General features: G+C 40.4%; 2 protein-coding genes across 5 annotated transcripts; both read right to left on the bottom strand.

The window, feature by feature from the left end:
- Positions 1-303: 303 nt before the first annotated feature.
- On the bottom strand, positions 304-11,603 carry nsun3 (NOP2/Sun RNA methyltransferase 3). The gene is made up of 6 exons (XM_058379857.1): positions 11,409-11,603; positions 11,167-11,282; positions 9,795-10,138; positions 9,445-9,599; positions 2,671-2,792; positions 304-1,033 (listed from the first exon to the last, which is right to left on the bottom strand). The coding sequence occupies exons 1-6, from the start codon at positions 11,526-11,528 to the stop codon at positions 760-762; spliced, it is 1,131 nt and encodes a 376-aa protein (XP_058235840.1). The 5' UTR covers positions 11,529-11,603; the 3' UTR covers positions 304-759.
- A 2,566-nt stretch (positions 11,604-14,169) lies between these two features.
- Positions 14,170-24,728, bottom strand: arl13b (ADP-ribosylation factor-like 13b). 4 transcript variants are annotated; one of them, XM_058380067.1, is made up of 10 exons: positions 24,142-24,727; positions 21,237-21,307; positions 20,718-20,967; positions 20,318-20,423; positions 20,015-20,217; positions 19,763-19,877; positions 19,499-19,667; positions 19,074-19,190; positions 18,566-18,634; positions 14,170-16,133 (listed from the first exon to the last, which is right to left on the bottom strand). In XM_058380067.1, the coding sequence occupies exons 1-10, from the start codon at positions 24,198-24,200 to the stop codon at positions 16,120-16,122; spliced, it is 1,173 nt and encodes a 390-aa protein (XP_058236050.1). In that variant the 5' UTR covers positions 24,201-24,727; the 3' UTR covers positions 14,170-16,119. The 4 variants fall into 4 exon arrangements, with proteins under 4 accessions (XP_058236050.1, XP_058236049.1, XP_058236051.1 ...); XM_058380066.1 differs by having other exon boundaries at positions 14,170-16,318; positions 24,142-24,726; XM_058380068.1 differs by lacking the exon at positions 18,566-18,634 and having other exon boundaries at positions 14,170-16,318; positions 24,142-24,728.
- Positions 24,729-24,913: the final 185 nt, after the last annotated feature.

The raw sequence follows: 24,913 nt of genomic DNA, 5'->3' as shown, positions 1-24,913 counted from the left end.
CAGGAGAAAGAGATTTGATTCATCCGCATCCGAGAGAAAAATTGACTTTATTTTATTTTGTATTTTTTTTTTAAATCCCACTCTCGTTGTGATTTTTTTTTGTTCGTACTCGCCTGTGATATTTTCTAACATTTTTAGTTGGCTCTATTTCCCAGAATAATGTATAAACAAACAAGCTTCATAGCTGAAAAGTCTATGACTTTGGGTCCATAAGACCTTGATTTTATATAAAAAATAAAAATAAATAGTGGAGAAAAAAACAAGCAAGGAGACATGAATAGATATTTCAAAGCCAATTTTTTTTTGCTATGAGAAGTCATTTTAATTCCACAGCAAAGAGAGAAAAATCTACTGAAATCCGATACGGCCTCAGCGTTCATACAGATATGATGATTGTCATATAGTGAGAGAAGAAAATTAAATAAATCAGAAAATCCATTCACAGAAAGTCAAATTCCTTTTAAAATCTGAGTGAGAGAGTTTTGTCAGGATGCTAAAGATTTTATTCGGTCCGTGTCTCACCACTTCAGCTTAAATAGAGCTAAAAGCCTCAACATATTATCACCAGGTGAAGAATAATAACATTTTCCATGAGTGTTTTATTCCTCTTTATTCTTTTTTAATTAACGGAAGTCACGTCACACTTTTTTATCCGTTTATATTCTTAAACATCATAGACTAGCTTAACCTCTGACTGTTACAGAGCGTTGATGCTAACTTCTGCCAGTGTTCCTCTCATCACCATGATAAAGGAGACTCTCAGGATGATGGTTTTCTCCTCAGTCTGCAGACATACATGGGACCCCACGTTCTTCCCTGTTCCGGCACCACCAAATGACCCAGAGGAGGCTGGAGGTGGGTGAATTTGAAATGTCCGGAGAGAGAGCCAATCAGATCGTCCTCCAGCTCCATAAGCTCCACCCCCTGGGAGGTGGAAAGAACCTCCTCCATGACTGATTGGTTCTCAGCACGGGAAAAGGTGCAGGTGGAGTAAACCACGAGTCCTCCAGGGCGCACCGCTGCCAGGGCTGAACTGTAACACACACACACACACAGAGAGAGAGAGTGAGAGAGAGAGAAATATCTACTAATAGCCATCTTGTTGCTGAAAGGTCATCATTATTATCTTGAAGGTCAGCAAGCCACAGCCTCGTATATAGAACCTCGCCTTTAATGTGTTACAAATATTTACGCTATATTAATAACAGTGATGATGTACCGGAGCTGTGTGTCCTGAACTTGACACCGTTGGGAGCAACATCATTAAACCAGTAAGCTGTATGTCAGAGAAGTAACACAATAAACACCAAATATCATATTTTGGGGGCGGGAATATGACGCACGGTCCCACAGATCTGATTGGTCGGCTCTTAACCAATCACCGTGAACCAGATTACACAATAAATAAATACGTAGATAATTTATATAGAAAAAACCTTGTGTGTTTTGTCCATTAATATTTATATTTATATGTAAATGCCTAATTTCCCAGTGAAGAGTCAGCCTGCAAAAGTAAACGCACCCTGTAGATAATCTGACAGGAGGCAGAGAGTTTATTAATCCACATCTCAGAGAAAGTAAATCCACTGTTTATTTATTTATTTTTTTGTTTAAATCCCACGCTCGCTGTGATTTTTTTGCTTATATTAGCCTGTGATATTTTCTAACATATTTAGTTGCCTTTATTTCCCAGAATAATGTATAATCAAACTAGCTTTATAGCTGAAAAGTCTGCAAGAAAGTAAAAACCGTCGGCTTAATAATAAAAACAATATAATTAAACTTCATTATTAAAAACGCTGTTGTTGTTGTTGTTCTTTCGGCTGCTCGCTGTTCTGGGACGCCAGAGTGGATCATCTGGTCCGCATGTTTTAAACTGTACACCCTTCCTGACACAACCCTCCTATTTTATCCAGGCTTGGGACTGGCACTGAGAGTTAACTGGGTTAGCGCCCTGCCCCCGGGAATCGAACCCGGGTCACAGCGATGAGACCACATGCCGCTGGACCATCAGGAGGCCCAAATTATATTATAAAAATAATTTAAGAAAAAATACCTATATTGAAGGAATATATCAGGCTTCTGTTCGTATCTGTATTTCTATTTGGTTACATCTAATATAATACTGACATAGTGAATTGAATGGAATGTTTTAAAATAAAATAAAATAAAATAAAATAAATATCTACATAATCGGATAAAATAAAATTAAATATAAAAAGAAAATAATAAATCTAATAAAATAGTATAACAACAAGATGTAAGAAGTGAAGGTCTGGACAATGACGGTGAGATATACGTCTCTGTCTCTAATGTAAAGTGAGTTTCTTATTTCTGCTTTATGAGTGGTTATGACACCGTAATGCCCATTCTCTGCAGCTCTTAAGCAGAATAAAAATAATTGTGTACATTCTATAACAGCACTGAAGAACGGCATTTTATTTATTTATAAAAAGAAATTTCAGTTATTTCTTTTTCATATGGTTGCGTCTTATAAAAACCTATACCAGTGTTACAACACTGTTATTACAGTCATACGTGTATATAGTTACAGTTCATATATATATATTTTCTATGTCACGTGACTTGTATTTGTATTATATATTAGTTTATTTGCTATTCTCGAGGTCAAGGAGTGTTAGGATATTCTGAGATGTCGAAGATGCTCACCAGAGAAGCTCCTTCTGCAGCTGAGGAAGATTAGCTCGCTCTCTCAGCCGCAGCGCCACCTGCTGGGCTCCCAAGCTAAACAGCCAACTGCGGTCATTGGAGCATGGGGCATCTACTAGCACCTGACACAAGGGACAGACACACACACATGTGAATATTAGCAAGAGGAAAATGAGGGGGAAAATATTCCATGCTCCTGATGGGAATAGCGACGGGAGCCGAGAGGCAGCATGCTGTGAAGGGAAACGGAGCATGTGAGCCTCCGAAAGGAAACACACACACACACACAGAGACACACACACACACAGACACACACACACACAATGACAAACACACACCACTCATGAGGGAGTTGAAAGAAAGAGAACATCTGAAATTAGCAGATGGAGGACACACCTGAGTTACAGTGAAGTTTGGCAATTAAAATGACGACAACAAAAAAAAAAGGAACAAAAAAATCTTTAAAAAATAAATCAAAACAAAAGATTCAGTGAAAAATAACATGCATCCATTTCTAAATTAGGCCTGAATATTTAAAACATCTCTCTCTCTCTCTCTCTCTCTTACACACACACACACACACACACACAGGTCATCCTATCCTCATGAGGACTTTCCATAAACTATAAATGCAGATCATTAATGCTGTGCTACATCTAAACCTCATCAAATAAATAGATAAATAAATAAATTAAATTAAATTAAATAATATAAAATAAAACATTTCAATTCTTTTAGTTTTTTATTTGCTGTTTTATTATTATTATTATTTTAAATAAAAGCAGCAGTTTCTCTTTGATTAAAGTTTCTCAAAACTGCCAGATATTCCATCTATTTGGTCCCCAATAAGATATGAAAACACACACACACACACACACACACTGTCTACTTTCCAGCTAAGTGTTCCAGCTAAGCTCCTCTCAGAGATTAAGGTTTTCGCTCCTCATTAGAGTCGGCTCACTGCTAGTGTCTTGATGAACAGAGACTTGAACGTCTGGCTGCACACCAGCTTTATTCTCCCATAATTCCACTCTGTCACAGTTCTATTGCCTGCAGGGTATAAAAAAAACCACACACACACACACACACACACACACACACACACTAAAGGGACACTCTGTAGGCAAAAACCTCCAAAGATGATGCTGTGGAGTGGAAAAAGCTGATACGTGATGAAGCACATCACCGGAATGAAATCACGCTCCTGTTCATATGAGTCAAGATGAAACGATTCCTCTCAAATGACTCTGAGTCATCCTGAGAGATGTCTTACAGCCAGCCTGGGGTGGGATTCTGACAGGTAAAGCTAATTCTGCTTCCCTTCCTGCCTTTTGTCACGGTGACTGATGAAGATGGCCCGATGTTTCCCTCTGGATGCAAGACTCACATCAAGACAAATGAAAATGCTTCCACCTAGTGGACAAAACTGTGCACTGCACCATACCTCACTACCAGCTCAGTTTGATATTTACAATTTATTTTATATTGTATCTCTTACACTATTGTAAACATTCATACATAACCATGTATTATTATACAATATTGCCAAAAGTATTCTCTCACCCATCCAAATAATCAGAATCAGGTGTTCCAATCACTTCCATGGCCACAGGTGTATAAAATCAAGCACCTAGGCATGCAGACTGTTTTTACAAACATTTGTGAAAGAATGGGTCGCTCTCAGGAGCTCAGTGAATTCCAGCGTGGAACTGTGATAGGATGCCACCTGTGCAACAAATCCAGTCGTGAAATTTCCTCGCTCCTAAATATTCCACAGTCAACTGTCAGCTGTATTATAAGAACGTGGAAGTGTTTGGGAACGACAACAACTCAGCCACGAAGTGGTAGGCCACGTAAACTGACGGAGCGGGGTCAGCGGATGCTGAGGCGCATAGTGCGAAGAGGTCGCCAACTTTCTGCAGAGTCAATCACTACAGACCTCCAAACTTCATGTGGCCTTCAGATTAACTCAAGAACAGTGCGCAGAGAGCTTCATGGAATGGGTTTCCATGGCCGAGCAGCTGCATCCAAGCCATACATCACCAAGTGCAATGCAAAGCGTCGGATGCAGTGGTGTAAAGCACGCCGCCACTGGACTCTAGAGCAGTGGAGACGCGTTCTCTGGAGTGACGAATCGCGCTTCTCCATCTGGCAATCTGATGGACGAGTCTGGGTTTGGCGGTTGCCAGGAGAACGGTACTTGTCTGACTGCATTGTGCCAAGTGTAAAGTTTGGTGGAGGGGGGATTATGGTGTGGGGTTGTTTTTCAGGAGCTGGGCTTGGCCCCTTAGTTCCAGTGAAAGGAACTCTGAATGCTTCAGCATACCAAGACATTTTGGACAATTCCATGCTCCCAACTTTGTGGGAACAGTTTGGAGCTGGCCCCTTCCTCTTCCAACATGACTGTGCACCAGTGCACAAAGCAAGGTCCATAAAGACATGGATGACAGAGTCTGGTGTGGAGGAACTTGACTGGCCTGCACAGAGTCCTGACCTCAACCCGATAGAACACCTTTGGGATGAATTAGAGCGGAGACTGAGAGCCAGGCCTTCTTGTCCAACATCAGTGTGTGACCTCACAAATGCGCTTCTGGAAGAATGGTCAAAAATTCCCATAAACACACTCCTAAACCTTGTGGACAGCCTTCCCAGAAGAGTTGAAGCTGTTATAGCTGCAAAGGGTGGACCGACGTCATATTGAACCCTATGGATTAGGAATGGGATGTCACTTAAGTTCATATGCGAGTCAAGGCAGGTGAGCAAATACTTTTGGCAATATAGTGTATTAACCAAGCTACTTTTACAGAGAGCAACAAATAAGACTTAATTAAATGTTAATATATAAATTATACAAGTATTTTTATTGTATTACAGAGATCAGGTAACCAAACAAACATATTAATGAATGAATGAATTAATTCAATTTAATTATTCAATACAAAACAATTGTACAATTAATTCAATTTAATTAATTAATTAAATTGAATTTGAACTTTCTTCCTTAACTATGTGACTTATTGATGGACTTCATTTACACACTTTACCTTTTTCCTGAACTTCACTCACGTACTAAGTTAATAACTTACAATTACATTAACTTTTTTTTTACCTTACACGTGGGAATTTTACTCACTTAGATAATTAGTTACATACTAATGTCACTTTAGTAATGGATTTACTCACATGATTTTACTCACATTTCATTACTTGACTGCCTGAATTTATTTAAATCACTAAAGTTACTTCCTTTACTTACTTTATCATTTGATTTAAACTTTACATATAGACTTCAATTACTTATGGATTTTACTCACTTTATTTATGGATTTACTTACTGACTTAGTTACCAACCTACTCAGTTACTTACTTACTAAGCAACATATGCATTTACTTACTTACCAATTTACTCACTTACTTACTTACCAATGTACTTACCAACTTACTCACTCACTCACTTACCAACTTACTCACTTATTGCTCACTTACTTACCAACTCACTCGCTTACTAACTTACTCACTAACTTACTTATTTACCAATGTACTCACTCACTTACTAACTTACTCACTTATTTACCAACATATTCACTTACTTACTCACTTACTCAGTACTTACTAACTTACTCACTTACCCACCATCTTACTCACTTACTAACTTACTCACTCACTTACCAACTTACTTACTTACCAACTTACTCACTTACTAACTTACTCACTCACTTACCAACTTACTTACTTACCAACTTACTCACTTATTTACCAACTTACATAATTACTTACTTACTTACTAACTGACTCACTTAACAACTTACTCACTTACTTACCAACTTACTCACTTACCAACTTACTCACTTACTCACTTATTTACCAACGTACTCACTTACTTACCAACTTACATAATTACTCACCAACTTACTCACTTACTCACTTATTTACCAACGTACTCACTCACTTACCAACGTACTTACCAACTTACATAATTACTTACTTACTAACTTACTCACTTACCAACTTACTCACTTACTTACCAACTTACTCACTTATTTACCAACTTACTCACTTACCAACTTACTCACTTATTTACCAACTTACTCACTTACCAACTTACTTACTCACTTATTTACCAACTTACTCACTTACTTACCAACTTACTCACTTATTTACCAACTTACTCACTTACCAACTTACTCACTTATTTACCAACTTACTCACTTACTTACCAACTTACTCACCAACTTACTCACTTATTTACCAACTTACTCACTTATTTACCAACTTACTCACATACCAACTTACTCACTCACTCACTTACCAACTTACTCACTCACTCACTTACCAACTTACTCACTCACTCACGTACCAACTTACTAACTTACTCACTTACCAACTTACTAACTTACTCACTCACTCACTTACCAACTTACTCACTCACTCACTTACCAACTTACTCACTCACTTACCAACTTACTCACTTACTTACCAACTTACTCACTTATTTACCAACTTACTCACTTACCAACTTACTCACTTACTTACCAACTTACTCACTTACTTACCAACTTACTCACTTATTTACCAACTTACTCACTTACCAACTTACTCACTTACTTACCAACTTACTCACCAACTTACTCACTTATTTACCAACTTACTCACTTATTTACCAACTTACTCACTTATTTACCAACTTACTCACTTACTTACCAACTTACATAATTACTCACCAACTTACTCACTTACTTACTCACTTATTTACCAACGTACTCACTCACTTACTTACCAACGTACTTACATAATTACTTACTTACTAACTTACTCACTTACCAACTTACTCACTTACTTACCAACTTACTCACTTACTTACCAACTTACTCACTTATTTACCAACTTACTCACTTACTTACCAACTTACTCACTTATTTACCAACTTACTCACCAACTTACTCACTTATTTACCAACTTACTCACCAACTTACTCACTTATTTACCAACTTACTCACCAACTTACTCACTTATTTACCAACTTACTTACTCACTTACCAACTTACTTACTCACTTATTTACCAACTTACTCACTTACCAACTTACTCATCAACTTACTCACTTACTAACTCACTTATTTACCAACTTACTCACTTACCTACTTACTTTCTTACATAAGTACTTACTTACTCACTTATTTACCAACTTACTTACTTACCGACTTTACATAAATACTTTATACTTTATGTATGGACTTTACTTAATGACATATTAAATTAAGTTTCTATTACATTCATTTCTTTTTTATCATCATGATAAATTGTCACTCAACCTTGCTTGTACATAAACAACATTTCCTAGGTTGTTTATACTTATTTTTAAGCCACTGAAGTGAAGATTCAGAAATGAACATCAAACGAGTAAAAATGCTCAAACGAGTAAAAATGCATGCGACTCAAGTGACCACTCTATTAAAAAAAATTATATATCTAACATTAGGTACATAGCAACCAGACAACTGCATTTCAAACCAAAAATCTCTACTAAAACATTTATAATAAATTTATAATAAAAGTAGCAGGTATAGAGGTCTCCACCACTCATATGTCAGAAATCTAATAATAAAATAGCGGACCCTGCTTTAAGAAGAGAGGTCCATTAAGCCATTAGAGTACAAGGCTGAATCAGCAGGCTGTGTAAAGCGCCTACACACTGTATGACTGCTGTGTTTCTCCTGAAGGCTGGCTGGGGATCTCCAGACTGTCTCTGTGTGAGAGGAAACGTGTGTGTGTGTGTGTGCAGACTTCACCAACGCTAGCTCTGCTTTAAAACAACCCGGTCAGTGTGAGGGAAAATGCATAAAGGGTTTTTTTTATAGAAACTACTGAGACGATAAAATTTACGGGGGCAAATGTTGTCAGGAATCACTGGGACAATTCCCTGCCAGACCACTGGAGGGGGTGGCAGAGTCTGCTTTTTTCTTTGCCTTCCCTTGTACTTTGTGCCACGCCCCTTCCTATTGTTCTGCCTTCCCGCCTTGTCACCTGTGATGTCTTGTGCTTTATATATGAGCCCTTGTGTGTCTGTCTTTGCCAGTCATTGTTTGTTTGTTGTCCCGTCATGTGTCTATAGTGTTGTCCGTCCGTATGATGGACCGTTTAGGTTTTGTTTAGTCTCGTCTTACCCCTGTGAATAAAGCAGTGCTTCGTTTAATCCTGCGCATGGGTCTGTTTTCCAAGGCGTGTGGGTGCACGTGGTTCTCACGGAGATCCGGGTCGAGCCCCACGAGGTGCGGGGAACCCGGATGTTACAAATGTGGACGTGGTGCGTTTGGAGAACTTCGGTTAACATTGGTCATCAAAAATAAAGGTGGATTTTGACACATAAATGAAGAAATATCGAGATAAACGATATTCTCGCAAATGCGACAGATAAACCGTGAATTTTGTCACTTGTTTGTAAATCTTTAATGCTACGTTCATGCATACTGACCAGAGATCATTCATTTCATTTTTTAGTTTTATGAGCATCGGAGACTCGATGTGGGCGTGTCCAGAGAAGAGCATGTGTTCTGTGAAGGAGAGCTCACACTGCTTTCTCTTTCATCTCCTATGATACGATGCAGATATACATGGCTGAAACTGACACACACACGCCAAATCTCCCATCAGAATGTTTCATTTTAGCCGCACGAAATCGCTGATAATCGCTATTACCATGGCAACAAGTACAGCGACTGAGGACTTGAAGCGATGAAATGCAGTTTAAGCCGTTAAGCAAACATGGCTCTCGTACCTTATCGAACATCTCTGTCTTTGTGACCCCGATGTCCCTGCCGTCCTCGTTGGTCACTGCGAGGGCGTCTCTGAGTTCACGAGGGACGTACGACTCCAGAGTCTTGACCAGCCACTCGTACCTACTCTTATCCACCTCATTACAATGCAGCAGCCCTGAGTCACATGATCACGACATAAGCAACACCCGGGTTTCAGTGCATGCGTTTTTCTCATGAAAACGAACAAAAATATTACTCAAATAAAATACAATTATAAGTCTAATGCATTTAAGTGACATTAACTGAAAACTGAAGTATTTTCTGATAATCTGCAGGAATAAGAGGAATAAAAACACTTGCCGGGTCGTACCCGGGTTTGCCGTTTGCAGTACAGCCAAGGCTTTCCCTCCCGGAGCGGAGCACAGATCCAGCACTCTCTCTCCGTCCCTCACGGCCAGCGCCAGCACGGGCAGCAGGGACGCGGCGTTCAGCAGGTAGTACTGTTTCAGCCAGCCAGGGCGATGTCTCTGAGTGCGCAGACGTACCGCATCTCTATGGACGAGACACTGAAGAGACCGGACGATGGGAGAATTGGGCTGAGAGAGAAGGCTGGAATAGCCGAGCGATTTTAAGACGGTTTTGATACCCAGATGGTCGCTGAAGCGATTCAGTAAGACGCCGTACTGCCAGCAGTGAGGATTCAGCAGGACTTCCCTAAATTAAAAAAAATAATGAAATGAAATCGAATGAAAACCAAGAGATTTTACAGTTCTCATATACCTTCACCACCTTACATTTCAGTAGTCTAAAATGTATTAGATATTCGATTCTTTATTAGTGTTAGGTCTCTTGTGTGTCTGTGTGTGTTACTCTTTTGTTTACTGTTCTGAACTTGCCTATATCTTGTAGATCCTGTCTTGCTCTCATGTATAGTTTGGCATGATAAAGGTCATGTTGTTATAGTAATCTGTCATCCATGTTAGGAATTTATCCTTTTCTGGCATCCGAGTGTGTTTAAAACCCTGCACATGAGAAACTACAGTCTCTGTATAACAAAACGGTGCACTAGCTCTTTATTTCTGTGCACCGATCAACTCTGTATCATTATATACTCATGTCTGCTGATTTCTTAAGCAGTGTTGATTTATTTGCTGTGGTATGAAAAGAATGTACCACTTTGGGACTTGCTGTTAAAGGAAAATAATCCACTCTGAAATGGTGAAACTTTTCATCACTCTGTCGTTGATTATTTTCTTATAAAAGAATGGACCCAAGTGCTTTTATATATATATGTATAATACAATCAGGACCATCAAGTGTCAGATTCACTTCTCCACACATTCACTTCCAAGTGCTTTATTTCTGAGTGTGTTTTATAAACTAATACGAGTAATGTCTGATTTTAGCCCAAGAAAACATTTCCACCATTTGACAGACAGACAGACAGACAGACAGACAGACAGACAGATAGATAGATAGATAGATAGATAGATAGATAGATAGATAGATAGATAGATAGATAGTATATTCATCCCAATGGGGAAGTTTACAATGGGAAATCCATCACTCATGGATGCTTCCTAACAGATGTGTATCTTATATAATTGCCTAAATCTACATGAGATCCCTTCATTTCTTTCTTCTGGTGTGTTTAACAGGATATATATATATATATATATGGAATGTTTATACAGAAGAACACTTATTTCTCTGACAGTAATGTGCTCCAGCTCATAGCCCACCGTGCAGATATCCATGTTTCTCCCAGCTCCTCTCTGTACTGTGTGTTAAAGTGTTGCAGCACTGCCTCACACACTTTCCTCTCAGCTCTGCTCCCTGTGTCCTCTTTCACGGAAAACTACAAGAGAAAAAAAAAAGTTGTGTATTAAACGTTTATAACGCAGTAATAAGCGCGTATAAGGTTCTATCTAGAGGTCTACACGTGACCTGCTGCCTTTAAAGCCGAGTTTAAACCGAACCACACCCGAGTGTGAAGTCCTCGCTGTAGCTGGACGGAGTCGCGGACATTTCTGAGGCGTCCACTGGTCAGATAAGTGCATGCTGTGGGGAGGTTTGTTTTGGATAAACATTTTAATGACCACATTGACAGAGCATTGTTGACCGATAGTGAAACACCGGTCCGTCTGCTTAATGTCCCCCCCCCCCAGAAACACGGGTCAGGGCTATACGTTCCGCTTTTTCAGGTTTCCACGTGATACGATACGACGATTCGATATTTGATGATACTACAATACGATAAAAGTCTATACACTAATTATTCAATATTTTATGATGCTAATCCATTTGCAATGATACGATTTCCATTTGCTGGCTAATTATTCAATATTTCACAATACCTGCATCAATATCAAATCATAGGCTAATGGTTTGATATTTAATGATACAGTTTAAATATACACTATATTGCCAAAAGTTTTGGGACACCCCTCCACAATCATTGAATTCAGGTGTTGTTTTTCAGGGGTTGGGCTTGAGGAACTCTTCATGCTTCAGCTTCATTTTGGACAATTTCATGCTTTGTGGGAACAGTTTGGGGATGACTCCTTCCCCAGACCTTCTCGTCCAACATCAGTGCCTGACCTCACAAATGTGCTTCTAGAGGAATGGTCAGAAATTCCCATAAACCTTGTGGAAAGCCTTCCCAGAAGAGTTGTAGCTGCAAAGGGTGGGACAACTCCATATTACATTCATGTGCATGTAAAGGCAGACGTCCCAAAACTTTTGGCAATATAGTGTGTAAGGCATTGTGCTTCAAAATCTGACAATACTACTGAATCTGCTACAATATGACATGACTCTGGTCTATATATAAGGCAACAGAGTGATCTTTTTGTCTGTTAATAGTGATGAATCTGCGCCAATAAGATAAGTAAGATATAATTTACTAGACTCTGATATCTGGGGGCACGTCTGCCTTGCACCTCCAGGTTTGGAGGTTCGATTCCAGCCTTATCCTCCAGTCCAAACACACAAGTTGTAACCTGATTGGCATTTTTTAAGTTGACTGAAGTTAGTGTGTGTGTTGTTTGTAGTGCATGAATGAATGTGTGAGTGATTGTGCACTGTGAGGAGTCGTTCAGTAAAAAGCTCTAGACTCGGTTTATCACCGGGTCTACCCGATTCATCACCTGGTCAGATCTTGACATTCATTTGCTTTTTAAAATGACCAATAAAACATGAGTAATTGGGTTTTCAATACAGGTTTACAATATTAAAGCTTTAAAGCGTTTCAATTATGTACACCATTTTGATTTACAATGAAATTATTACTGCTTGTTCCTGAAGAACATCGGGAACTGCTATTGTCTACTGAAGTAACGAATAAATAAACAGATAAATAAATAAATAAACAAATAAATAAAGTTGCTCAGTGTTGAAGCTTTAAAGAATCTATAAAGAATTAATAATTTAAAAAAACAAAAAGCTAGTCTAAAATTTGGAGATAAATAAATCATTATTAAAAAATAAATTCATTAATTAAAAAAAATATAAAATAAAAATGCGTGCATGTTCTACCTCAGGAATTCCTCAAGCTATCATTGTGTCCACTGGCATCAAAATACCTGACAATAGCTCTGCTTCCATCCCTGTATTTTGTATTCCATATGCAGTTGAGATTCTGATTGGTCTATACTGACTTTTAGGAACTTTGCTTGGAACAAACAAACTTACCGAAGGGATGATTGTAGTTGTGTTTATAGGCTTGTAGATACAGTGTGTGTGTGTGTGTGTGTGTGAAGATTACCTGGCTCCTGTACTGTATCATTACAATTACAGCATTTAGGAGACACCCTGAACCATTTATACACCTGAGCAGCCGAAGGTTAAGTTGCCAGCAGTGGCCATTTTGATGGTCCTGGGATTTGACCTCACAACCTTCTGATCAGTCTCTAACATCTTTACCACACCCTACATCATGTGAATGGTTTGAGTGAAAGTTCCAACTTTATGCAAACATAGAATGTATCCATAGAGAAAAATCCTCAACATTTACAGCCAATGTTCATACACATCAGTAAGTACAATTTATACTGCCAAACGTTTTGGGACGTCCGCCTTTACATGCACATGAATGTAATATGGAGTTGCCTGCCCTTTGCAGCTATAACAGCTTCAACTATAAAGGCTTTCCACAAGGTTTAGGAGTGTGTTTATGGGAATTTTTGACCATTCATCTAGAAGAGCATTTGTGAGGTCAGGCACTGATGTTGGACGAGAAGGTCTGGCTCACAGTCTCCGCTCTAATTCATCCCAGAGGTGTTCTATCAGGTTGAGGTCAGGACTCTGTGCAGTTCCTCCACACCAAACTCTTTATGGACCTTGAAGGGGTCATCCCCAAACTCTTCCCACAAAGTTGTGAACATGAAATTGTCCAAAATGTCTTGGTATGAAGCTGAAGCATTAAGAGTTCCTTTCACTGGAACTAAGGGGCCGAGCCCAACCCCTGAATTCAATGATTTTAGACGGGTGTCCCAAAACTTTTGGCAATATAGTGTATTCCAAAAAACTTTCTAACATCTACCTCAGAACTTGATGAATGCAGTGACCCCCTGCCCCATCCTGCATCCATGCAGCTGCTTCATCTGGAGCAATTTCCATTTAGCATCAATAATTAATAACTGAGAAAATAATCCTTTCCCTTTTCACCAACCGTCTCCAGACTCCTGCTGAAAACACGAACACCTGGAGTTGCCTTTTTCAGAAATGGATGGAGACGGAGCATGTGAATAAAAAATATTTATGCATTTAATTGCATTCATATTAAACCAAGATGGATAGAAAGTGCATGTAACCAAAAAAAATCTGTGAAGTGAGATTAGAGAAAACGAGCGGTTATTTGAAATGGGAAACGAAATACATAATCATAGAAAAAGCATTCAATCAGGAGTGTCGAATATAAAATAATACATGTTAACAAATACATGAGGGAAGCACAGGGTTTAAAAACAGCAACAAAAACAGAATGAAATAAATAAGCAACCTGTCATTTACAGTACATCTCTGTGCTAAGAAATGAATAAATGTGTAATCAGTGTAGTGTGTCAAATCTTCCAGCTTAATTTTATGCTTTTGGAAAAACGTGTTCCTGCAAAACAGGACTGAAACAATAGGTTGAACGTGTAACAGAAGAAAAAACAACGACGACGAAGCTCTACACTGTAATCGGTACATGCTTCGGCTTCATAAACAAGTTGAGAAGACAGAAAAGTGTGTATAAACCAGTGGTGCACTTAAAGAACTTTCAGAGAACTAAAAGAACTTCCCATCGGGAAAATATTCAGCTTAAAGGAAAACTCCACCCTGAAATTACACGTTAAATGTGTTGAAATACACAGGTCAGGCATAACATTATGACCACCTGCCTAATATTGTGTTGGTCCCCTTTTTGCTGACCCGTCATGCACTGTGTATTCCGACACCTTTCTATGTTGGATCGGATCACACGGGCCAGCCTTCTCTCCCCATGTACATCAGTGAGTCTTGACCGCCCATGACCCTGTCTCCGGTTCACCACTGTTCCTTCCTTGGACCACTTTTGATAGATACTGACCACCACAGACCAGGAACACCCCACAAGAGCTGCAGTTTTGGAGACGCTCTGATCCAGTGGTCTAGCCATCACAATTTGGCCTTTCGTCAAACTCAAAGCTCAAATCCTTACGCTTGTCCATTTTTCCTGCTTCTAACCACATCAACCTTGAGGAAAAAATGTTGACTTGCTGCCTAATATATCCCACCCACTAATGCGGAAATCTTCAGTCTTATTCACGGCACCTCTCAGTGGTCATAATGTTATGCCTGACCGGTGTATCTGAAGTGTTCGGTGATGCTGTAGTGAGGCTTACATGTTGGTTGGTTCTGTATTTTTCTTCTCACTAGCTCAGTTGGCGCAAAAATCCTGGACTCAAAAAGCCCCAGAAAGCAATGCAGCAATACGATCAGAGTCTCGGCTCGCCTCCAGAGCTACCAGATGAGGAGCTTGATCACGGAGACGGCGGTATCCGAATGAAAGGATTAAAGCGCCGCTGCACTGCATAGCTCTAATTAAGTAGGGAGATGTTACTATGATCTACAGGTAGTCAAATGGCATTGTGGGTAATGTAGGAAAACACTAACTTGCTGTTGCGAGTGAAGATCACAGTTCTAATCATTAAAGATTAATATGAAAGATGTTCAGGGTGATTTTTTTCCTTTAACGGTATGTTGTGTGGGTTTTCCTGCTGGCGACATTGTGGAAGTAAACCAGTGAAAACACCTTAGTGTAAAAAAAAAAAGAAACATGGAAATGACGTAAAACACCGTTACGTCTCATGGATACAGTGAGGAGGATTTCTGTAGCAGAGAGTTTGTTCAGCACAGTTGTAGTGTTTAATATATGCTAAAATCTCCTGTTTCCAAAAGCGCGGATTTCACAGTTATGTGATTCAGTCTAAAAATAAAGATTTATATATAGACATTTGGATGAACACTATAATCTGAGATTATAACGCGTTGGGTGGAAAAATAAAACGTCTACGCTTTTGTAACGTAGATACGAATTCAGTCACCGCTGAATGTTTAAAATAATAATCCACGAGTCTCTGTAGGTGTCCTTGTCCTTGGCTGGTCACATGATCCCTCCGAGTGAGCTGATTGGTTCCTCTCGCTGACGCCTGCTGGTGATTGTTGCGTATTTACACGCCGCGGGCTTGGAGACGAGAGGGGAAAAAAAGATATATAGTGTGATTGGTGGAGACGAGGCATCTCTAACCGTATGAGGGGGACAGAGGAGGAGGAGGAGGAGGAGGAAGAGAGGCTAGGAAATGACATCATGGGTTTCGCCGTTTGGTCTCTGTCTAATTGCTACAGGTGGGAGGGGCTTGCCATAGAAATCTGCCAATAGGAAAGAACCATGGAAGAAACTTTAGTGAGCCACCCTATTAAAGGAGCAGTTTGTATTTTTTTTATAGCTTTATAACTGTATATGTATTGAAATAATCAAAATTCCATTAAAGGAGTGATGATTTTCCTTCGGAATGCTGATTTGTACAAATCTATTTATTCTTTTAAAAAAAGACAAACTGCACCTTAAAAGCTGTAACACCAAATCACATTTCACCCCCAGATTCAGCATTAAATGAACACAGTAGTGTATAAGTGTTAAACCCGCTCCAGCTGCGGTGGATGGATTGTGTAAGATGTGAAACACTCCACACACAGCACTGCAGTGAGATGTTTATAATGATCATTTCCACTACCTATAGTGCTCAATCAAGGCAACTGGAGCTTCTTAAGTGCATCAAATGAAGTATGTCAGCATTCTCTAACACACCACATGGCCAGACGTACGTGGACACCTGACCATCAAGCCCTTATGTGGATCTTCCCCAAGCTTTGCTTCCAAAAAAAAATTAAATGCTGTAGTGTTATATGTCCTTAATGGTACTAAATACTTTCAGCATGACAATGTCCCTGTGCCCAAAGCACAGAGCTCCGTGGAGGTAAAGGTTGGAGTGGAAGATCTTGAGAGTCCTACACAGAGCCCTGACACTGACTCAACCCCACTGAACGCCTTTACGAGCCTCATGATCATCAGTGTCTGATCTCAATAATGCTCTTGTAGCTGAATGAACACAAAACTCCACAGTCATGCTCCAACATCTATTGATAAGCCCTCACAGAAGAGAAGAGATTATATATAGAAGAGAGTGGAGCTTTTATATTCTAACTGCAGAGTAGAAATAAATCTGGACTGAGATGTTCAACAAGAACATAAGAGTGAGATGCTCAGGTGTTTACAAAGCTTTGGCTGTAGAGTATAGGCATGTTTCTGTTTAAGTGTTTTAGAATTTATTTATACTTTCAGCTCTGGTGCAGAGTGTCTCTTATGCTTTGTCTGGAACTAATACACATAGGCTTGTTTTCCCATCAGAGTGAAAACTCTTACATTTCAGCTAAGGTTCTTAAACTGAGCACACTCTTTCACGTGTTTAACAGTGCTTTTTAGTGGATTATAATAAGATATGCTTCTTCTGAATACAAAGAAATACCTCAAATTACACATACACTATATTGCCAAAAGTTTTGGGACACCCCTCCAAATCATTGAATTCAGGTGTTGTTTTTCAGGGGTTGGGCTCGGACCCTTAGTTCCAGTGAAAGGAACTCTTAATGCTTCAGCTTCATACCAAGACATTTTGGACAATTTCATGCTTTGTTTGGGGATGACCCCTTCCTGTTCCAACATGACTGCACACCAGTGCACAAAGCAAGGTCCATAAAGACATGGAGGAGTGAGTTTGGTGTGGAGGAACTTCAGAGAATCCTGACCTCAACCCCATAGAACACCTTTGGGATGCATTAGAGCGGAGACTGTGAGCCAGACCTTCTCATCAGTGCCTGACCTTACAAATGCGCTTCTAGAGGAATGGTCAAAAATTCCCATAAACACACCCCTAAACCTTGTGGAAATTCTTCCCAGAAGACTTTAAGCTGTTGTAGCTGTAAAGGGCGGGACAACTCCATATTACATTCATGTGCATGTAAAGGCAGACGTCCCAAAACTTTTGGCAATATAGTGTATATTTATGCCATTTAGGACTTTCATATTTTGTAAATCCTCTGTAGTGGCTTTCTGTTCATAAGAAATGAGATCATAAGTGGTGCTTTATATTTATAGCAAAAAAGTAAAAAAAAAAAGTCTGAGTGCATGTTAATCAGTTACTGGAAATTGTTAATGGAAATAATCTCCTTCCTGCTTCACTTAAAGTGCCTTTGAACAGAACCATGCCACGTGGATAAATGTAAAGTCTAGTTGCCTTGACCTGCATTAAAAGCATTTAAACACGTAATCATGCTACAGTCTCCGAACCAGAAACCTACAAAACATCTAAGCAATGTACAGAAATATTTCACAGTAAAAATGGGATTAGTAAAAGGAGAGACAGAGGGATGGATTCCTGTGTGAGAGACATGCATGGTGAGATACAGAGTGAGGCTGAAGCATGCTCTGTGGAAGTGTGAGAGACCGCTGTGGGTGAGATGCTGTTAGACACAGAGGAATGGTTAGGAGACGAGATGGGAGCTCATGGTGATGACGTGCACACTGGGAAGTTGAAGGGGTTAGAATTAAAGAGTTACCGGAACGCCTTGTATCTCCAAGAGGTTCGAGCTTGGGGAGTCTAGAAACTTTGGGAGTAGCCCATCCAACTATAAACAGAAGTAAAAACAACATGTTTTTGTTGTGTTTTTTAATCGATGGGACACTTAGGAAGACAGGGTCCACTGTCCGGGTATTTTAAGAACAACTGAAGAAACAAAACAAGCAAGGTATGTGAAACTCAAAGATCTTTCTTACTACCATACAGCGCAGACGAATGCTCAAATCTGATTGGTCAGAAGTTGAACATTAATTTTGTAAGCTATATATAATATTAAAGCTCTGTTCGAATAAGTTCTATAGCAACTGATGAGAAAATGATTGTTTATCAGAACAGGAAGTGGAAATTCTCTCATAGCTGCTGTTACAATCAACACCTTCTAACCAATCAGATTTGAGAAGTGGACAACGCTGTGCTATAAACCCACACAAGGAATACGCATAAAATAATGCATTATTACATATAAAGGTCAGGTAGAATTGTGTTACCAGGTGCGGGAGGTGGAGTCGGGCTCTTGGCTGCGTCGTCTATTATCAGAGGGTCGACTCTGTTTTTCCTCTTGAGCCGTATTTTCTTGATCTTCTTTTTGGTCTGGTCTGTTGGACCTAAGGATTTCATTTCCGACTGTTAGAGATTGTCTCGTTTTGTTTTAAGTTTTCATTTGAGTGATTAAAGTGTTTCTGGGCAATTATGTATATTAGTGCACTTCAGACATCGTTCAGACGACAGCTAATTATCTATAGTCTAAGCGGGGTGGTTTTCCCAGAAACAAGACTGCCATCATTAACCTTAGAGTGGAAACACCGGAATACAAATGAGGCCACTTGTGCTAATCACATCACTCTGGAAAAACTACTTAATACTCCTAATTATTAGTCCGGCGAAGGAGCAATCACGCTGAAGAGACACTGACCTGATTCTGGGCTCTCTGGCGTCTGTCTTTCGCTCTCTTCCTCATCGTGTTCTTCCTCGTCCTCCTCCTCCTCGTCTTCCTGTTTGCTCACAGGCTCCACGACGCCGTCCTGCATGGCCTCGTCTCCTTGCGTTTTCATTTCCATTTCTTTTTTCAACTTGTTTTCATTCTGAAGGAACAAACCAACGTGGACATAAACGTGATGAGGAAACTATTAGGAGTGTCCAGACTTTAAGTGTGTTACTGCTAGAGCAGAACACTTACCTCTTCAACAATATGGTTTATCGGCTGGAATGGGTTGGACATATCAGCATCCTCAGACTCCTCCTCCTTTATTTGTCTGCCTGTTTTCTCCGCCTCTTCACGCTCCTGTCTGTCTCTGTGGGGACAAAAAACAACTCCTTTAAAAAGAGCTTTGAGAGTGCTCAGTCTATACCAGATGGAAGGGTCATGGGGATTATCCTAACAGAAAGAAAATATATATTAAATCACATTATTTCTTTTAATAAAACAGACCTCTCCTCTCGGATGCGTTTGACTCGCTCCGCTCTCTCCTTCTTATCCTGATCCTCCTGTATGCGCTGCTCGGCCGTGTCCCTCTGAACGCGCTCTGTGATTGCATCGTAGTCCTTGGCGATGTTGTTCAGGAGCCAGTTCAGGCCGTTCTTGATGGATTTGTCTATCTTCTTACCGTAGCCCAGGACCGCTGAGCATGGTTCCTAACAACACAAGCCACATTTCCATCCTTACTTTCTCATTTCTAAGCAGCTTAAATAGACGTTTAAACAATCGAGTTGTTGTGAGGAGCGAATAGCTTACAATCTGACAGAGACACTTGTTCTCATTCACGAGCTTTTCCAGTGACAGGCTCTCGATGATGTCGGCTTCAGCCATCGCGCCGTCTTGGTCCTGCTTGTTGGCCAGCCTGAGAGCCAGTTCAGGGGGAAAAAAAATAAATAAATAAATAAATAAGCGAAAACAAAAATGAGAGGGTGCTGTAAGTGACAGCGGCAAGTGGGAGATGTTAGAAACATGTGTTAAGACCTGCACTTAAGAGTGTCTGAGAGGAAATTTGTCATCAAGTGGAGTCAGTACATGCTGGTGAAGATGTGATACTTATTAAACTAAAATATCACAATATAGCACTCCAACAGTTTGTAATTGACCATCATCTGGTGTCAAAGTATTGAGCTGGGCCACCACAGCATCCCTGACTTACACTAGCACAGGTTTGCCAGCGATGCGAGGGTGTCGCAGCACTTCTGCCATGGTCTCTCTGGTCTCTTGGATCCTCTGCACATCGCTCGAGTCCACCACGAACACCACGCCGTACGACTCGGAGTAGTAGTTCTTCCAGATGCCCCGGATCCGCTTCCCCCCACCGAGGTCGAAGATGGTGACCTCGAACTTGCCCTGCTTTAGGTCCACTTTGGAGAAGCCTACCGTTGGAGCCACATCTAGAGGACTCTCTGAGGGAGGGGAAATATTTACACTGAGTACCTTCAGTGAGCTACACTGACATATACAAATGTGTATGAAATAATATACATAATACAAAAAATACTTTTACTTCTACATCATTTTCTAACACCCGGCTGTGGAAGAAACATGGCTGATATTTTTTTCACTGATCAGACTAATCGCTTCTAATTATCGTTACCATTAAAATGATTTTAAACCATTGGGTTAATCCCATAATAGAAAAACATCTATGGAGGATTAACAGTGTTGGATTCACCTCCTTGGATGCCCCGTACTGTGGCAGTTTTCCCAGCATTGTCCAGTCCCACCATCACCAGTGTCACCTTCCTGTACCCAACCACAACACACACACACACACACACACTGCATTAACTGCTACATATACAGATTCGTACCTGTAAGCAGATTGTTTCCCAAGCAGATCTGCAAAAAGCATGTAAACCTCCATATCATTAGTCGCTCAGAATCAGTAGCATCTTCTCAGTCGTACCAACCTGCGGCACCTGCGCCACAAAGACATCAAGCGCCCTATCCAAGTGACCGTCCTCTGCAGCCAGGAGGACTTCATTGATCGTTAAAGAAGTGAGGCAAATTGCTAGCTACCTCGTCCCTCCTTTCCTAACGACTCTCCTGCACCTTCGACTGAGCAAACGGCAAAACAAAAACACGCTCCCGTTCCTCTTGGCCTCGGGCAACCCTGCTTCGCTGGGATTATCGCGGGATTATGGGATGAGTGCTGAAGGACAAACGCTGCTCGCGCGATTATTTCAGAGTGCTCTCAGGATAAACATTAGGGTCCCGATGCGTCACTTCCATGTTTACGAATCAGATGATTTCATTTATTTGCCTAATTCACGTGTACTAATAATCAGTTTCTGTTGAAGTTCATATAAACACCAAGAAACTGGAAAATCCTCTGTCCTGAAGCTTCTTCAGTGTTGAAACATGGAAACCAAACATCATGTATTTCTGAGTAAACGGTCACAGGTTTGTTAACTCGGAGACAGACAGGTTAGGTTAAAGAAAATAAGACAAAAACCATGTCTTGATTATCAGGACCTTTTTAACAGTGAGAGCCTAATCTGTGTCAAGAGAAAGAGAGAGGATTTGACACTTAATGCCTCTTGTAATCATGTACAGAGAGAGGTTTGCACTCATTGCTTTCAGGTATCAAGACTCAGAGACTCAGAACAATGCATACAGTCACACAGACACAGGTCAAGAGCTCGGGGTAATATCGGCATCAGTGTGATCTCAATGACTGTGGCAGGGTTGTTGGTGTCAGATTGAGAATTTCAGGATCTGCTGATCTTCTGGGATTTTCACACCAAACAAAAAGGGGGAACGGTCAGATTGACGATAGCCGACAGGACGGCTCAGGCAACTCGAATGATCACTCTTTAGAACCGCGGTGAGCAGAAAAGCATCTCTGTATAAATAATATGCTAAACCTTGATGTGGATGAGAAACAACAGAAGAAAACCACAGCAGGTTTCTGTTCTGTCAGCCAAGAAAAGTCTACATGAGCACTGAAACTGATAGATACTCTTACATTTCTTCCCCTCACCTAATAAACTGTGTATCTAACTCCATGTCTCTTTTCTCATGAATTTGGTGATGCCTTTCATTAAAAAAAGAGCCTGGTATCTAGTAAATCTAATAAATTTTTGGGCTCTCTGAACTCGATACAGCTCTCCAGCTCACATCACAGCGGTTAAATGAGTTGAGAAAGCAGGTTCACTTCACTTACCATCAACAACCAAATCACCAATAACCATCGCTCCCCAAAGACCAATAACTGCTCATCATCATTCCCAGTGACCAATCAATGATCCCTCCTGTTTGTTCCACCCTCCTTGGACATATTTACAAGTTATATACAACTGAGTAACTGTTTCTTTTATGACCTCTACATCATTTTTGTCAGTGTTCTTGACAGAAAGTATAATATTTTGTAAATACATGTTTGATTTTTGATGATTTATTTCTATCAGAATTAAGAATCAATTTATTGCTCTACATTCAGACAAAACTATTCTATTTAATTAGTTTCCTGCTTCTCAGTTTTTAATTTAATATGGCAATGATCGTGATTCACTAAATTTCCAAAAGTTTTCAGACACCCCTCCAGATCACTGAATTCAGGTGTTGTTTTTCAGGGGTTGGGCTCGGCCTCTTAGTTCCAGTGAACTCCAGGGAACTCTTAATGCTTCAGCTTCATACCAAGACATTTTGGACAGTTTCATGCTCTTTGTGGGAACAGTTTGGGGATGACCCCTTCCTGTTCCAACATGACTGCACACCAGTGACCAAAGCAAGGTCCATAAAGACATGGATGAGTGAGTTTGGTGTGAAGGAACTTGACTGGCCTGCACAGAGTCCTGACCTCAATCCCACAGAACACCTTTGGGATGAATTAGAGCGGAGACTGTGAACCAGGACAAAACTGGGACATCTGCCTTTACATGCACATGAATGTAATATGGAGTTGTCCCGCCCTTTGTAGCGATAACAGCTTCAACTCTTCTGGGAAGGCTTTCCACAAGGTTTAGGAGTGTGTTTATGGGAATTTTTGACCATTCCACTAGAAGCGCATTTGTGAGGTCAGTCACTGATGCTGGATGAGAAGGTCTGGCTCACAGTCTCCGCTCTAATTCATCCTGAAGGTGTTCTATCAGGTTGAGGTCAGGACTCTGTGCAGTTCCTCCACACCAAACTCACTCATCCATGTCTTTATGGACCAACATGGAGTCATGTTGGAACAAGAAGGGGTCATCCCCAAACTCTTCCCATAAAGCATGAAATGTCTTGGTATGAAGCTGAACCATTAAGAGTTCCTTTCACTGGAACTAAGGGGCCGAGCCCAACCCCTGAATTCAACGATTTTAGAGGGGTGTCCCAAAACATTTGGCAATATAGTTGTATATCAATGTATGCAAACTAGACATGACGTCATCCTGAGACTTTTAGCGCGAGCTACTTTCCCCCTGAAAAGAGTTGGCAACCCGGAGCACCGCATACGCGCCCCTGTTACCATGCCAACGGGCAGATGCATAAGTTGTAGACTGTAATGCTATGGCACTCGGCTTAGATTATGATATATTTGTTATATTACTGAAGTAAAGCAGAAAGCTAAAGTGTAACAAACATGGCAGTCTCACCTGACAGGCTCTCTCCACCGTTTCAGCCAGCTGCAGCAGTTCGCCATCAGACTGAACATCACAGTCCAAACTCATGGACCTGGAAACTTCCCCTCTCTTACAACTAACCTGGTTAAAACCTAAAGGGTTAAATACTGCAAGGGTTAACTAGCTGAGATAAACAGGGCTGACATTCTGGAGCACAGTTACCGTTATAGCGAGTTAACCAGCACGAGCTCATTTTTTTTTAAAAATCACAGCATCTTTAATTAGCCTGTAGTCAGCTAACCAGCTACATCCCATAATAATCCGTTAACTGGACACGATGCTAACATAGTCAGTGGACTTTTAAAGCTAACCTGCGCTAGCTAGCTAATTCGGAAATGTTAGCGATGTTCCTAGCTCTTATAAAAAATTTTTTAAATAACCTTTAAATATTGAACAAGCAAATCGATCCTTAAAAAAAAACCCTATTCTGCTCAATTTAGTAAACTTTATTTGCAACTTTAGCTAGCTAGCGCTTCGTTAACACGGTCAGCTACGCTGTTTTTTGTTTACGCCACCGGCTGCTATGGCTGCGGCCGTGATTTCATCAAGAACTCCGTCCCAAAATGCGCACTCTCACTAACTAGCCTGCCTAAATAGTGCCCTACTTCGTTGTGCTCTAGCACACTACCTAGTGCACTAGTTCGTGATTTGAGATGTAACCAAGTAAGCAGACCGTTATGCGGAATTGGCGCCCCTAGTGGACGGAATGAGTAGGCGCAGGAATAGTACTGCGCATGCGCTGTAC

Source organism: Hemibagrus wyckioides, linkage group LG26 (assembly GCF_019097595.1).
Source record: "Hemibagrus wyckioides isolate EC202008001 linkage group LG26, SWU_Hwy_1.0, whole genome shotgun sequence".
Taxonomy (NCBI): Eukaryota; Metazoa; Chordata; class Actinopteri; order Siluriformes; family Bagridae; genus Hemibagrus; species Hemibagrus wyckioides.
The sequence above is the reverse complement of the archived record's forward strand: the minus strand, read 5'-3'. Positions and strand labels throughout refer to the sequence as shown.

Bases quoted from the DNA above. Each gene is read 5' to 3' on its own strand.
- nsun3 (XM_058379857.1), bottom strand. From the start codon at position 11,528: ATGTGGTCATTAAAATGTTTATCCAAAACAAACCTCCCCACAGCATGC. The intron at 2,793-9,444 runs GTACGAGAGCCA...CCCTTGTGTCAG, and splicing joins AGACAGAGATGTTCGATAAG to GTGCTAGTAGATGCCCCATG. The intron at 1,034-2,670 runs GTGAGCATCTTC...TGTGTGTTACAG, and splicing joins CTGCAGAAGGAGCTTCTCTG to TTCAGCCCTGGCAGCGGTGC.
- arl13b (XM_058380066.1), bottom strand. From the start codon at position 24,200: ATGTTCAGTCTGATGGCGAACTGCTGCAGCTGGCTGAAACGGTGGAGA. The intron at 20,968-21,236 runs GTGAATCCAACA...CCCCTCCCTCAG, and splicing joins AGTACGGGGCATCCAAGGAG to AGAGTCCTCTAGATGTGGCT. The intron at 20,218-20,317 runs GTAAGCTATTCG...TTGTGTTGTTAG, and splicing joins ACAAGTGTCTCTGTCAGATT to GAACCATGCTCAGCGGTCCT.